General features: G+C 35.6%; 1 protein-coding gene across 3 annotated transcripts in view; it reads right to left on the reverse strand.

Annotated features, from left to right (window-relative positions):
* Nucleotides 1–16,146, reverse strand: part of LPCAT2 (lysophosphatidylcholine acyltransferase 2) — a 63,163-nt gene that overhangs the window by 42,213 nt on the left and 4,804 nt on the right. Inside the window, exons 2-8 of one of the 3 annotated variants that reach the window (XM_082367023.1) lie at nucleotides 13,655–13,794; nucleotides 12,157–12,374; nucleotides 10,740–10,852; nucleotides 8,758–8,818; nucleotides 7,788–7,846; nucleotides 6,478–6,512; nucleotides 3,352–3,406 (exon numbers count right to left, since the gene is read on the reverse strand). In XM_082367023.1, the coding sequence (XP_082223149.1) occupies nucleotides 3,352–3,406; nucleotides 6,478–6,512; nucleotides 7,788–7,846; nucleotides 8,758–8,818; nucleotides 10,740–10,852; nucleotides 12,157–12,374; nucleotides 13,655–13,794 (681 nt within the window). Of the gene's footprint in view, nucleotides 1–3,351; nucleotides 3,407–6,477; nucleotides 6,513–7,787; nucleotides 7,847–8,757; nucleotides 8,819–10,739; nucleotides 10,853–12,156; nucleotides 12,375–13,654; nucleotides 13,795–16,146 lie in introns of those variants that run through there. The other 2 variants (XM_082367024.1, XM_082367025.1) reach the window with 2 other exon arrangements.

The following is a 16,146-nucleotide window of genomic DNA, read 5'->3' on the forward strand; positions in this document are numbered from 1 at the left end:
CTATAGGTGTTGATCATAACACTCATTATTATAATCCTTTCCTACATCAGAAATTTTTTAATGAAAAAAAAAAAGACTCTTTCTATCACAAGGCAATGAATTACCTACCATTAAGTAATGCCAGCAGCCACTAGAAGCTCACTATAAGCTTTGCCAAGGAATTTTCCTAAAGCAAAATATGTATGTCTACAGACAAATCATTTTTATGTATCTCTAATATAATGGATGGCTTTAAAGTCAACATAGTTTGAATGCAAACTAAGATATAGCCCATGAAGAAGGAAACTGATTGTAGAGTCAGTGTGAATGTCATGTTTCCATTCAGAAACTAGCTGTTATCCACAGAGTGCTATATAGTCTGACTTTGCTTATATTCTCTCTCATGAGATAAACTAGAAGGCTCTTAATTTATGTCATATTTTGGGATGTTCCCTACTAGCTAGCTTATTCCCTATGCCCCTAAGCCATATGCTTATTAAGGAATACTTGTGGAGTAGCTGGCTGATAAAAGTGATCACTAAAAGATGCTTTAAGTACACCCACTATGCCACATTATGATTCAAAGAATAACTTTCAATAGAACCATTCTGTAGACACACATGGCATCATTGTTCAAAGATGCCACAAGACCAATTACATAGGGCATGAGGTTTGGAACCTGTATTTTTAAGACCCAAGAGTCAAGAAAATAATAACCTTTTCAAAAATAAGTCTTTGTGTTGGGGAAGCAGAGAAGGAGTGGGTAAGGAAATAGTCCTAAATATTATATTCCCTAGATTTTTAGATATCTGATCATTTTGGTAATTAAAGAGATTGATAATCATCATTAATGAGGGGAGACCTGTGAAACTAAAGGATACAGCCTTCAACATACTGAGAAGTCCTCGAATCACAAGAACAAGTGTGTCTAAATGGACATTTTAGTAACAATCCCCTCATAGCTCATTTTAAAAACCATAAAGTTAAGGCTATATTCTTGAATAATACATCTTGAATTAGGTTTACCTAATTAATATTCAAGAAGGTCTAAAAACATATGTTAAAAATAATACCCAGGATTTCCATCCATTTTAAAGAAAAAGGAAAGCAGAGGAGGTGCTTTTCAACAACCAGGACAACTGAAATTGTAGCAACTAAATGTACTGAGACTTCTGACTAAGCTGCATTGGGGCAGCTCAAGCTGGGCCTCCTTTGATGTGGTGGAAAAGCTGGAGCCTCAGAGCTAGTGCCCAGCTCCTGAGAGTCTTGAGCCAGGGTGTGGGTATACTTAGTGCCTGGCAGGCTGCTGGGATACATTTTCCAGTTACATCCCAACAGTGGGGAATTAAAATATTCAAAAATCATAAAGTAGTTAGGAATCCCCTGGGTGGAAGGTAGACTCATAAATCTCAAATTAAATTACAGTTAAAATAAGAATACCCAATTTGAAGCCTACAAATTTCCATCTTCTTACCCTGCACCACAATTCTTGTACATCAAATCCCTACTTATTCCGCTTTTTTCAACTGGTTGAAAGCCATTTTGTGTGTGAAGTTATCGAACAAAGGATATATTCTTTTCTTTGCAGAAAATATTATCCAAACAGGTCTGAGAACAGGTTGGAGAATGCAAATATTGTAATTGAAAAGAAAGAAGGACAGCCATGACATGGAAAGGAAATGTGGTAATAGTGGTCAGGGCAAAAGCATGAGGAATTTGCATACCTCTGTTGTAACACAATTTGACCACTGACACGTGTGCTAGACAAAAAAATGTACAGTTCTATGTGCATTTCCACATCTATTGCTAGATTTCATCTTAGCTAAAGAGGGGTAAATTTAGAGGAAGGAACAGCATATATATATAAATAATCTTCCAAATTTGCAGAGAAGATAGTATGGCTGTTTTAAGTATGGGTTTTCTTATTTATTTATTTATTTTTTTAGAGAAAGAAAACAGGGCTAGCTATCTGAGCAGTTATTCAAGAAGGAAGAGCAGTGCTCTGTCGAAGTACTTAGAAATAATAAGATATTTCTTTCTACCAGGGTTTCCCAAAATGTATTCTATGGAAACTGGCTCTAGGAGGTATCCAGAGAAAAAGGGGTTCAGTGGTCAAACATTTCAAAGGCACTGAGAAGTCTTGAGAAAAGAAATCTGATTCATTTTATTTACCCTGGTACTTCCTAAACTAATTAGGATACAGATTAGTTTTTTTCTCTAGAAACATCTAAGTATATTCCAAGATGTAGTGTTTTCTGGTCACACTGAGAGATACTGAGCTGGTTTTAAAAGTGGGGAGGTGTGGCATATAATTAGTAAACAGGTATTTTCAAGGCAGGCAGACAGCCTGCAAGTCTCAAGAAAAATTTCACTGAAGTTAAATTCACTTTGACATAATTTGCCCTCCTACATCATTTGGTATTGCTGACAACATCTAAATGGCTGAACAACCAAGCTATCCAACAAAATAAAATAGGATTCTTGTGACTTCCATTCCACAGTCCTGTCACCTGGAGCACAGGCCCCCGCACAGAACTCTGAATTACATATGCAAACTTAAGGTTTTCATTACAAAAGCCATGGATGCAATTGGAAAATCCAGGCAAGAGTCTGGAGAACCACTATTCTGACCCTCTCTCTTCAGAGGTTACCTGAGGGTATCACTAAAGCCAACGAGATTCTGAATTCAGGGGTCCATTATTCCATGTCATTCCTGGAAACTAAGCATAGTTCTTGGAATCAACCTTCAGAGTCTTAAAAATCTGGTCAGAATTTTCAGAACATTCTAATCACTCCTCCAGTGTTACAGCTGCTACTGTGACTTAAACTGAAAAACTGTCCTGTGAACGATGATATGAGCTGCCTTCACGGCTCATACAACATGATTTCCTCAGGCTTTCCATGTGCAGATTGATTCCAAAAGTGAGGGTCTCTCACTCTAAAGAGAGGCCCTCACTTTTACCTCTCCCACAATCTCTCAGCTTTCACAGAACATACTTCTTCAAGAAGTTGTGGGGTTCTACCAGCTACTGTAGCTCCTTTGGTCAGGATGTGAAGGCATATCACACAACTTGGCAGAGGTCAGAACTAAAAGGATTAAAAGATAGGAACGGGTGATGCAAATCTGGCCAGCCAGGGTGGTGACATGCTGGAAGTTCCCAGAAGTTAGGAAATTGTGTTTCCTAACACAGTTCTAAGGGCTAGGGTTGACAGACTGGGTTTAGGCACACAATTTGCAAAAGACCAGGGTTTATTTTCAAGGTGGCGGATTTAACTTCCAATCTTTCTACATCTGGTCTCTCTAGACTGAAAATTCACAATGAAAGGTAAGGCCAAATCTTAGGCTCCAAGGCTACATTTTGAACCACTTACCTCAACTTCCACCTTTGTGAAGGGCTGGCAGCAAGTGAGCACACAAAGTTGAATGCTGAAGAGAAAAAAAGAGAAGGCCATCTTTATGTGGTAATACAAGTACCATATAATATTACTGAACAATCTTTTCTTTACATACAAGCAACCCCATGTCACTCTTTGTATGTATTCTCCATTTATAAATGCCACACTGTAGATATAACACTTCTTGGGTTTAGAGAACTATTCTTGATATTCAAAAGTTAAATTGCTGAATGCAATACCAAATATGTATTTGTGGGTCAGAGCCGCAGCTCAGCAGACTAAACCCCAAATTTGAAGTCTTCTTGACAGCTGAGACTCATAGGCCTAGAGAAACTAACCATGGTCACATTTTAAGGTACATTAATGTGTTTATAGAAAAACTGCTGAGTAAAACATTACTAAATTCTTTTCTAATATTAAAAAAAACAAAAAACCAGTGGGCCTTTCCTTAAAAGCAGAAACTTTATCATCACTGTCCCAGTTATTAATAAATGTTTTAGCTATGGGGAAATTTTCTGAAAAGTTTCAGATTTCATTGTAAAGCTAGACAAAGGCTTTCTTTAAAGTGGTTATAATCAACCCTCTCCAAGATAATTTTTGAAATGGTTCCTACTTGCAGCTTTCCAGTGTATATTTAGACTCTCTGGATAAGATTTCCATGGGATTTTTATTTCGTCTCATGTAGACGAATGACCCAGAAGTCAGGCAGGGTAAATTAGACTACATGTGTAAGAAAATAACCAACCAAGCTTTTTTTGCTATTAAGAAATTAAAATATGATTTACCTGTAAAAATTGCTTGAAGGGACTTACTTAAGACAAGGAATTTAGGAATTTAAACAAGGAATTTACTTAAAAGAAGGAATTTAGGAAACAGGTTTATTAATTCCATAATTAATTATAAATTGTTAATGTGTCAGTTCTCCTATCTTCTGTTTGAAATGGAAAGAATCTTTTACTATCAACTCCAAGCCACAAAGCCAATCCATATTATCTATCATTAAGTAAATTGTTCTTTAATGATTTAAATTGAGCTTTGGAATTCAATGACTTGAATACATATTTTGTTCTGAAAATTCTGAATGCTGTTAAAGAAAAAAAAAAAAAAAACACAAATGAAACCACACACAAGATCTCTTTAAACTTGACTTGTCCACACTACAGACAAACCAAACAACACTTCTTAGACTAACATAAAACAGCTTTTCCAAGGCTTTCCCTTCTTGATGGTTAGTCCCTGAGTCTCCTCTCCGCTAGGACATCTGCTTTGGTGTAAAATCCCTTCCCTAGATCCTGAGTCAGAGTAGTACTTGGAGCCAGGGCAACTGAGAAAACTGATTTAGAAGTAAGAGACACAGTGCTAAATATAACATGAAGATCAGAAGATAAAGGTGGAAACAAGAGGTTACCACACATAAGTATGATGTGGCACTTGGATAAAACAACGTTGTATCTTTAGAAGATTTTGTGTTTGTTTATAAATCCTAAGAAATCTTTAACTCTGAAAATACTTTTTTTCCTCTCTTTCTTTGCTGAATTCTATTTTTCCCCCTCTGTCACACATTTCTCAGGTTAGAGCCTAGATTAACTCAATCACTCTATTTACCCCTGATCTACCTTCCAGAAAAGCTTACTATTTGACCTTCACATCCACCAGCCCAGCTGCAAAACCAAAAAAGGTCACGATGAACCCAAAGTCACTATCTCTATGAGGACTTAACTTGTAAAGGCCCCAAGGATGACACACCTCTGGAAATATAAATATGTTATCCCCTCAATTTTCAGGCACTTCTTTTTCTAAAATGCTCTCATACTACTTGTTTCTCCTACTTTTCCCTTGTATAGAAGTTGAAAACCAGGAATTCATAATTAGTAATGACAGGAAATATGTATTCTAGCCAAGGGAATAGACTGATTTCCTGTAGGGTTAAAGATGGCATAATGTCTAGATACCTTTTACAATTTATGTTCCTTATTTTTGGTGTTGTTTACTTAACTTCAACTACCAGGGACTGAAGTATAACAGGAACATAAATGTCTCATGCGTATCAATGTTTATTAACACATGTAATTGGCCCATCTATTCTGATTTAAATGTATCATTTCAAAGCAACTTACAAACACAAAAAAATGGAGAAAATAAGTATGTTGTAGTTAAAAAAAATCTAATTTTCAGAAGTTGTTTGGATTGTCTACAATGTACTTGAAGGCAAATGACGATTTCTTTTAAATATTTCCAAGTGATCGTCACCTATCCATCAATAATTTGAGCTCTGTGTATAACAGTATCAAGAGGCATTACTTCATAAGTCCTGGGAAAGTCCTCAAATCCAAAATATAAACAGGCTGTCTTTTTAAAATCTTTTTAAGTTTGGGGAAGGTTTATTATTTTTTTTTCTCTTCTGCCACCCAAAGCCAGCCAGGTTCCTTGAGGTGAACACAGAGGGATATCGACACTCTCCATGCAGGTAAAGGACCAAAGGAGGCACGTAAACAGGCAGGGGAGCTAAACAAAAGAACTTCCTGAGAGAAAGTTAAGATTCTACATGTTCTGCCCTTTTTAAAAGGTCTATTTCACTTCAGCTAGCTTAACAGTGAAACTGTATGATCCCTAGGCTCTTAAAATCCAAGAGTGGAAGTGAAAGCTTGGTTAGCTATTTCCTCAACTCAAATCAGACACATCACAACTATTTCAGGACATATGACTAAACTGCTCTGGACTGTTTAAACGAATACAGTAAAATAAAGATGGAGACACCAGATAATGCTAAATTTGCAATGGGAATGAAACTACAAAATTGAAGCTAAGTAGGATGCAAATGAGATCACTGGAATGTTTCTTAAGAATTGGTAGATAAACACTTGAGACCCATTAGAACCTGACAAACAACTAGAATTCTGCACATGGCAGACACTGGGGTTTAATGGGCAAGATAGTTATGCTCTCTGCAGAAACTTATCAGTTACAAGACTTGAGGATCTGATTAGAAATCTTTACTTCTACAAAAATAAGGCTTTTTTTTTTTTTTTAAAAAAAAGAACAAATTCTTTTTCTTCGCTCGAATAAAATTTATATAAACTAATAATAATATAAGCGACTTACAATGTATATCCTTGCCATGTCCATGTCACAGTATCCTAGAATAACAATAGTATTTAAACTGTTAGTTCAGAGAAAAAACACCAAATAAAACAAAAATTTTATTTTGATACTGAATATACTTTCTTTCTGAATTAAAAGCAATATGCTGAAAAGTAAGACAAGCATATTATTATTGTTAAACAAGAGTGAACTGATCTATAAATTCTTGGATCACATATCTACATGGCAAAAATCTGCCTTCCATATGTAACCACCTATCTTTTTATGGAATTAAGTTGCTTTGAATCTTTTAAAAAACTTGTGCATGCTTAACGATTTTTCTCCTAATATGAACATACCTGGATAATTAATTGGCTTACAAAAACCAGAATACATCAGTTCTCAAAAAAAAAAGTTTCTTTTGGAGAAAAGACTACAGTAGTGAGGTAGTGCACAGTGAAAGAATTTGCGTAAATGACAAATGCAAACCCACAGGTAGAAGTATGCTGAGTAAAAATTTGATGAATTTTAATTTTTTAACTACAAGTGTCCAAGGTTGAGAAATCAGCTGCTGATAGAAAGTTGCATTGAATAAGAACTCAATCTTAAATGACATAGATCATTAATAATTACATCCTGCCTTTTAATGTAAATTCTCTAGTAAAGAAAGCTCCTCTCCGAAACAGAACATCCCTACCCCTGCCAAGAAACCACTTTCTTTAGGAAAATGGTGACGCAGTCAATACCCAGAAGGTGACAATGCTCCTCGCTGCAGCAGAAGAGTATTTCCTGAGCCCACATGGACTTTCTTTAGGATGTTAGGTTCTTTTCAGATATTTTCTTATTTAAGCTAGTTGCCAAGTGTCACACAGCTACTAAGTACTGAGCCAGTAATTAAAACACCAAGCCTCTTCCAAATTTATCTACTACGTCAATCCTTCTCCACCAGTAATGACCATTGAATCAGGAGAAGTTTCTCCTTCTAGGCTTAATGAAAACTACAAATTTATGAGAGTTTTCTCAAGTCCAGTCTAAGAGACCCTGAATCTGAGACTTAACCATACCACCACAGTGACTACAGGGTAGAAGCTAAGGAAATATCTTCCTATAGCTTAGTAATAGCAAAAGCAATATGTCAAATTGGTATCAAACAATATGTGCCTATCTTGCAAATTTTTAAAAACTAAATTGTGGCAAGGAGAACGGGTCTACCCATCTGCTCCCACCATTTATCTATTCATCTATTTTATTTATTCAAACAAAAGGGGTCTTAGAGAATTTGTGCTGTTTGGAATGTTGAGATTCTTCCCATAGTAAACTACGATGCTTACCAGCTTGTTTGGGTATCTGAGGAGAATGGGCTGCACTGGAACTCCTGGAATGAAGGCCCCTATAACCACATAGTGAAATTTTATAACATGCCCTTTATATGAACACAAGCTTTACAGTGAATTAAAAAATTAATAATAAATGATGTAAATATGTTAAATGTTTTAAGAGTACATGTAAACTATTGGCTAAATGTTAGTAAATCCCTAGTGTTAGCCAAAATGACAGATTTTTGAATTCAGAATTATGTAAGCAAAATATTAAATGTTATGCCTAAGTCATTTAAAATATTACTTATATCTCCATTTGTTTTCATTTGCCAAATACCTATTATTCAACAGGATTAAAAAAAAAACAGTAATGATGAAACCAAGACAAAGAGAAAATAAAGAGAAGAAAATCTAGTTGAAACCAAATGCTTGAGCCCTAAACTACCACACTTGCTAGAAGTGAGTTCTAACTTTGGCTCTGAGCATTCTAGCAGCCAATACAAAAACATTTTAAAGTATTAATAATTACTATGAAATGACATATGAAATTACAAACTACTATAAAATTCACAACTTCATAATATTTTAAAAAGGAGTGAAACTTAGAAGGAACTGAAGGTATTATAATGATAATTGAAGTAGGTTTTCTAACTTGATGACACAGGACCCCAAGTGTCTGTGAGGGTTATCTTTGGAGGAAAAGAAAAATCTGCTAGTGGTTTCTGCTCCAACACACACACACACACACACACACACACACACACACACACGTGCGTGCGGGACATTCCAAGGAGGAAGGGGTTATGATACCAAAACAGAAAGTAAAGGAGTGAGTTCTGTGGATCCACATCATTAAAAACATTTCATCAGAAAATAAGAAATGCTCCAAGCAAACTGACAAGTTAGTTTGTATATTTATTATCAGATCATTGAGAAATCTTCCGTACTACTTTGTCACAATACATAATTTAATTGATCTCACCTGGTTTAAAAGTAATCAAACAGGAACGATTAGTACAAGTACCTTCTGGGAAAACTAGTATCTTGGGAGAAAAGGAATAGATTTAATATTTCAGTCTAATGAATAGATTAGCTCTTTACTTGCTTTCTTAAGACTTTGCAAACAGTTGCCTATTTTTATAAAGCAAAAATAAAATAAAAGGCTAACTAACACCTGATTCTAGTGAAAGCTAGAATCTGATTATTCGGTTTTGCTCTAAAAGAAGTGTAGTCTGGCCATTAAGATAATTAGAAAATGAATTAAAGCTTTGAAGAGAGAATACACACAGTAAATGTTTCTTAATGATGATGCTAATGATCTGAATAGGCTTCGAAGAAGATGTAGACCCTGAATCACGTGCATTTGTGTGCATTTTAGGCAATATTAAATGCTTTCTTCTACTGCTGTACATCCTTAACCAAATCATTTCCTACTTCTTTGTTTCAGTTTTCCCATTAAATGATATTCCCTCTTACAACATATAGCTTTGGGACGTACTGAGAAAAAAGGAGGAAATGCCTACAATATGCTTTATGCTTACTTCAATTCATTGACATATGGAATACAATTTAATGTCCTTTTTTGAGGAGGTGTTTTTAGCTTTTAATATACTTCTTTATGTTTTCCACGCAAAAGATATGCAGTACAGTTCCTCATTAACTGAACAGCATGGCAGCTTCATTTTTCTGAAGCTTTTAGAATTTAGCAATGAGTAAATTGCTAGGCACATAAAACAAAAAAGAAAATCCCTGCACTAACAGCAGTTAGTAATGGGTATTTTACAAAAATGAGAGAAGGAAAACATTATTAAGCTAAATTGTCACAATAACAAGTAATTTGTAAAATAAAAATTGTGAATAGGTGCAGTTCCATCCTCCAATTAAAAAAAAAACAGGTTTCCTATCCCAATCGGATACAATATCAAATATGATTCATGGAGTGGATATTCTACATACTATGAACAATAAATTAATATAGAGTAAATCATAAAATCTCAAGAACTGTATGGGGCATTAAAAGTCATATAGCATCTCTAATGCTTGAATTCTTTTTACAATATCCCACCCAAGTGGTTGCTTAGCCAATGCCTGAACATTCCAGAAAGAGATTCCAAATCAGACCATTCTAATTCTGGACAGAAAACCTGAGATGAGCAAAATGAACTGAAATTTACCTACTTGTTAACTTTCACCCACAAGTCCTAGATACATTCCTTGGAGCCAAGAGCAAAATCACACCCTTATTCCGAATGTCATTTCTTCCCAGTGACTTTTTAAATCATTCCTTACATGCCTTGGTTTCTAAAACCTCCTGGTTGGTCATATGCCTCTTGGTACTTTTAACAACTACAAATCACCATGAGTGGCCAGATCACCTCAGGACCATGAGTTCTGCTAGAGATCACTTGTTTTCACCTGGGCAAAGATAGAGGGGTACTTATCAGAATCACCCATGAGGTTCCATTTATGCAATAAATGTTGCCCCTTCCACACCTTCAAAAAGCATTCCAGGGGAAGGAGGTGGTGGGATGGTAAAATGTGAAAAAGTTCTGCAGGTGATTCTGAGATGCCCCTGAACTAAAAAGACTATCTAAATATACTTAAGATAAACTTAAGATTTTAATCATTTTCAAAAGAAACCCAACATATTGTTGAGTATAACTGAGCTTCAGTATCTCATCTTTTTAAAAGGGTAAATAAATTCAGAGGCAGAGAATTACTTTTTATGAGACAAAGTAAAAACCAGTTCAAAGAGTTTGGAGAATAAAAAAGAATGATACATTTAATTCCACAGAGTATCTCATGGGGAAGAGGACTTTTTAATCCTCACTCATTTATTCTGCTTCTAGATGTCTAGCAGAAGGTGTCCCCCAGTATTGGATCTGTGGATCCTAATGAGTATGTATACAAGTGTACAATAAATAAACTTTCAATATATTTAAATAAACATCTACTGTGTTTTACCTGGGGCCATTCCCCTCCTGATGTGGCCCGCCTTATTATTTCATTTATTGTGTTTTTTCGAGAATCCGGATCTACACGGGACACCAACACTGGTTGCAGAGCCCGCAATATTCCTTTAAAACAAATGAAACGTCACAACTAAGTCATTTTGGGGGCTAAAGCTACTATAGCAATGATACCAGACAAATCATAAAACAAATTATATGGAAAATTAAAATGATAGCAAATCAAAAAGAACAACTTAAAAAAGCCCTCTAATTCAAAGTTTATTAGAACTTAGCTTCCAGTTTCAAAAGGATAGGTGGATATTTAGACCTAAAAATATTTCACTGATTTAACAGAAGTTAGCAGCAGGAATACGAAAAGAAGCAAATGCAGTTTTCTCCCTAAAAGACTTCTTCCTCAATTGACATTAAACATTTGGAATATACTATAAGATTATCTTGTTTTATTTCAGGACTATCCTGCAAACTGATTATGTGAAGTCATAGTATACGTGGGTAGGAGGCAATTATTATTTATCTTACTAAAATTTTCAGCGCAATAGTCTTTTAAGTAGGTAGCTTCCTAGCACATGCAAAATAAACCTCAATTTACCAAAAGACTATTGCTAAACAACTTTTGGGGAAAATGTCATATTACACAAAGCAAGGTGGTTACCTTAAAAAAAAAGAGAGAGAGAGTCTGTCTTTCTTAGATGAATGACAAAGCTGTAAGAACTACTATTATTTCTCCAGAGTACCAAGGCAACATCAGGCAGTTTTCACACGCACTTTCTCACCACTTGATGCTTGGCAATAACCTTGGGACAAGTGGGAGCAGTTACTTGGAGACTAATCCCCTGGGGAGAGAGCAAAGCATCTGGTGGGAAAGACATTTCAATTGCTTCATTATTTTTTATGGCGGGAAGCATTAATTGTTCCACATCATAATTTTCAAAGAGTTACACATTTGCCTCTCATGGAGATCTGGGCAATAATGAAGAAAACAGAGTTAGGAGAAAAGACTTAGTGCATTTATTTATCAGTCTAATAGCCTGAAGAGAAATTCACTGAAATAGCATGTAACCAGCGCTTTCACAGATTCTTAGATTAAATTCTCTCTCCAAAAAATCTACCATGTTTGGTATTTAAAAACTGTTCTTTTTGGCTATATTTAGGAGCAGAAAGAGGTGATGGTGCAGTGACAGAGTTTAGACTTAAAAAGAATATTAAGGGTACAGATAGGGAAGTCTTTAATCTTTTTTCATAAATTCATTCTTGTGATATAGTACCTCATTAAAAGCAAGGAAATATGTTTTAAGTGTTTTATTATTTTAAAGTTTTTAAAAAGCCTACCAATGAACTATACATGATTTTCTAAATTGAAAGCATGAGCGTGAAAATATTTTATCTCTGTTATCTTATAAAGTACTTACTGCCAATCAGAGGCACCTGCACATTCTCATGTCGAGATACTATAGAAGGTAACCCAGCCACAACACAGGCAATTCCATCAAAGAATGTTGAATGAGGGGCAACAACAAAGATTGGTGCTTCCACAGGACTTGCGATCTTTCCTTTCACGGTAACTATAAATCCCATTGAAAAGAACATGGCACGGCCTAGAAACTTCAAGACTGGCTGATTAATTTTCCTTTGGAAATAAATACAAAAAAGGACATAATTAGCTTTGCCAACTGCAGCTAACAGCAGGGTTTTACTCTAAAGCACAATGCAAAAACCAAGACAAGCTGGAGCACTTCATTTTAAAACGTGAGCTAAGAAGAATAGCTAACACTTCAGTGGAGCTCTTTCTGCCAGGCACTGTTCTAAGTAATTTATGCATATTAATTTCTTTAATCCTTAGCCCAATTTTATGAAATAGATAGCATTTATTATTATCCCCATTTTACAGACATGAAAACTGAGTCCCAGAGAAGTAATTTTACCAAGGCCATGTGGCTAATAAGTGGCTCCTTTATTCTGTGACTATAAAGTAAAAAGAATGAATCTTCAACATGCATCCACCACTGAGAAATCCAAATCAGTACTGTCCTTCAAAGGAGTCACTTTGGAAATCTATATTTGTGTAACAAGGATGCTGCTACTTCCCAAAACACTTTTAGAACCGGCATGAGGAAATTGTCCTCAGAATTATTTTAGGAATAAAATTTTAAAAGTAAGCCTTATTACCTATATCATTATAGCCCTTAGATATCATCAAGAATCTTAAGAAGTAAATTTACCATCTCACTTCTCTGGAACAAAGAAATTTCAATTCCAGAAACTGAATTGTTTACTCTTTAAAAAGAATGTCATTAAAGATTACTTAATTCATCAAATTATGCCAGGAATTGTGTTGGACACACAAGACAAGTAAGATCCAGTCTCTGTCCTTGATAAACTCAGTTGAGTAGAGAAACAAAAAAATAGCCCTAGAAGTGCAAACACATGACAGACATCTCAGTATGTGAATAAGCATTATAGCTTTAGATGAAAAATGTCTCCCATAAGACATCCAGTGGGAGCTTTAAAAAATGGGCTTCCTATAGAATTCTCTCAAAACTCATACAATAATATAGTGAGGCACTATTAAGCAACTAACTCCTGAGGAAGTTTCTCTAACTTTAATTTCACGGTAAGGAGAAGTGAGACACAGAAAACCAAAGAACTTTTCCAGAGGGCACAGGGAAATGACCTATCTCTCCTTGCCCTGTAGTTTAGAGTTGAGATCTCTATTTATTTAAAGATAAAGAGCTCATCCCTTCACAGAATTTCCATACCTCCTATTTTTTAGTTTTAGTGACACAGCCTGTAACAACTATATTCCAAAATATCCTATATTCAGAGTCATAATTGTTGATCACTGACTAAACTTTGACAAACTCTTCTTTATCTTGATTTTCCTAATATTTAGACATAGTTATTTCTTACCTCTTCCAACCAGTTATTGGGTGGGCCAGCTTTTCAGGACAGCATGCTGTTGAAATTGCAGCAAATGGCCACGCCAGTAATAAAATTAATGCAAGCAACAGGGCACGAATTGGAAGCAGGATAATTCCGAGAAAGAAAATCTGAAATCAAAGTTGATTAAAAAAATAGATGACATTATTTTAATGCTGTAGTTATCAAACAAAAATACATAAGAGGAAAATCTTATGCTATTCATGCATTCACTCAAAGATGAATTGGGCATTACCCTATACCAGACAAGGATCTAAGCACAAAGAAAATAAGACATTGTATCTGACCTCACAAAGCCTACAAAGCAGCAAAAGAAACAAGGAAGAAAACCAAGTACTACCTGATCTGTATATCAATGAATGTGAATAGGGGCTGCTGGGGGAACAAAGAAAAGGTTTGTTGGGCTTAGTAGTCAGGGAAAGCTTCCTGGAGGAGTTGACGCTGAAACGTCTTGCTTTAAGAAGCAAGCAGAAGCTGGGAAGGTAAGAGGGGGAAATAGCTTTTTGAGAGCTATAAGTAGGATGATAAAGGCATAAGAGTGTGAAGAAGTAAATGTATTATTTTATATACCTGCCAGTCCTTTATAACTAACAATAAGGAGATGGGGGCGAAAATACAAAAAATAATAAAAACTAAGTAAGAATAAGAATAAAAACTAAATAAATAAGAACAGCAAATAATAGTGCTTACTATGTACCAGGCACTCTAAGCACTTGGCATGTAGTAACTTATCTGAGTCTTACAACCTTAAGCTGTTTTACATACAAGAAAGGAGTGGCACAGAGGGAATTAAGTTAAACTGCTTAAGATCACACAGTAAGTGGCAGAAACAGGATTTGAAACCAATGTGGTTATAAAGCTCTTGCTCTTAATCCTATCCCATAATGCCTTTCAAGTGAAATAAACTATCCTTCTTTTTTTTATAAATTTATTTATTTATTTATATTTATTTTTGGCTGTGTTGGGTCTTCGTTTCTGTGCAAGGGCTTTCTCTAGTTGCGGCGAGCGGGGGCCACTCTCCATCGCGGTGCGCGGGCCTCTCACTGTCGCGGCCTCTCCTGTTGCAGAGCACAGGCTCCAGATGCGCAGGCTCAGTAGTTGTGGCTCACGGGCCCAGTTGCTCCGTGACATGTGGGATCTTCCCAGACCAGGGCTCGAACCCGTGTCCCCTGCATTGGCAGGCAGATTCTCAACCACTGCGCCACCAGGGAAGCCCTAAGCTATCCTTATATATCACAAATTGTCTTCTTTTTTTTTAGCCAATTACACTACTCAGTGCTGCCTTTCTTGTCTCTACTGGCCCGTAATGTGAATCTGAGCATCATCAAATAATTTACGAGAAATGCCAAAAATACTGTAGTTATCAGATCTCTATCAAATTATTTGTGTACATGTGTATGACTGAATTAAAAATTACATACAAGGAAATATACAGATCTTAAATGTATAATTCAATGAGTTTTGATAAATGTGTACTCTTGTAAACATCACCTCAATCAAGATACAGAACACATCTGCCACTCAGAAAGTTGCCTCATATCTCTTTCAGTCAATCCTTATCCTCTTAGGCAACCAATGCTGGATGTTTATCATCATATATTATTAGTTTTGCATGTTCTTGAGTGTCATATAAATGGAACCATACATTATGCATTCTTGTGTGTCTCACTTCTTCCACTTAACACAATGTTTTTGAAATTCAACTATGTTGCTTTCGATGTCAGTAAGTCATTCTTTCTGACTGCAGAGTATTATTCCACTATATGACCACATGACAATCTGTCTATTCTCCTGCTGATGAACATTTGGGCTGTTTCCAGTTGTGGGCTATTATGTACAGCCACTACAAACATTCTTCTACAAGCCTTTTTGGGAATAGTTGTTTTCGTTTCTCTTAGGTAAATACCTAGGAGTGGAATTGCTGGGTCATAGATGTAGTTTAACTTTATAAGAAACTGGCCAAACAATTTTCCAAAGTGGCTGTATCATTTTAAAGTGTCACTGGTAGTGTATGAGAATTTCAGTTACTGTACATCTTTGCTGACATTTGGTGTTTGTAGTCTTTTATAAAAATCAATTTTACTAAGGCAAAATTTACATAAAATAAAATGCACCTATTTTAAGTATGAGGTTTTCAAATGCATAACCCTATGCAGACACCACTATAATCAAGATATAGATCATTTCCATCACCCAGAAAAGTTCCCTTGTGCCTCTTTGCAGTCAATATATCCTCAGTGTATAGCAACCACTGACAGTCAGTCTTTCTTTCACTATAATTTTTGCCTGTTCTCTATTTTCATATAAATGAAACCATACAGTATGTACTCTTTTATGTCTGGCTTCTTTCACTTCATATTTTTGAGATTCAACCATGTTGTCATATGTATCAGTAGTATAGTCTTTTTAATTGCAGAGTAATATTCCACTGTATGAACATATCACATTTAATCTATCCATTA

The sequence above is a fragment of the Balaenoptera borealis genome, assembly GCF_965194805.1.
Source record: "Balaenoptera borealis genome assembly, chromosome: 19".
NCBI lineage: Eukaryota > Metazoa > Chordata > Mammalia > Artiodactyla > Balaenopteridae > Balaenoptera > Balaenoptera borealis.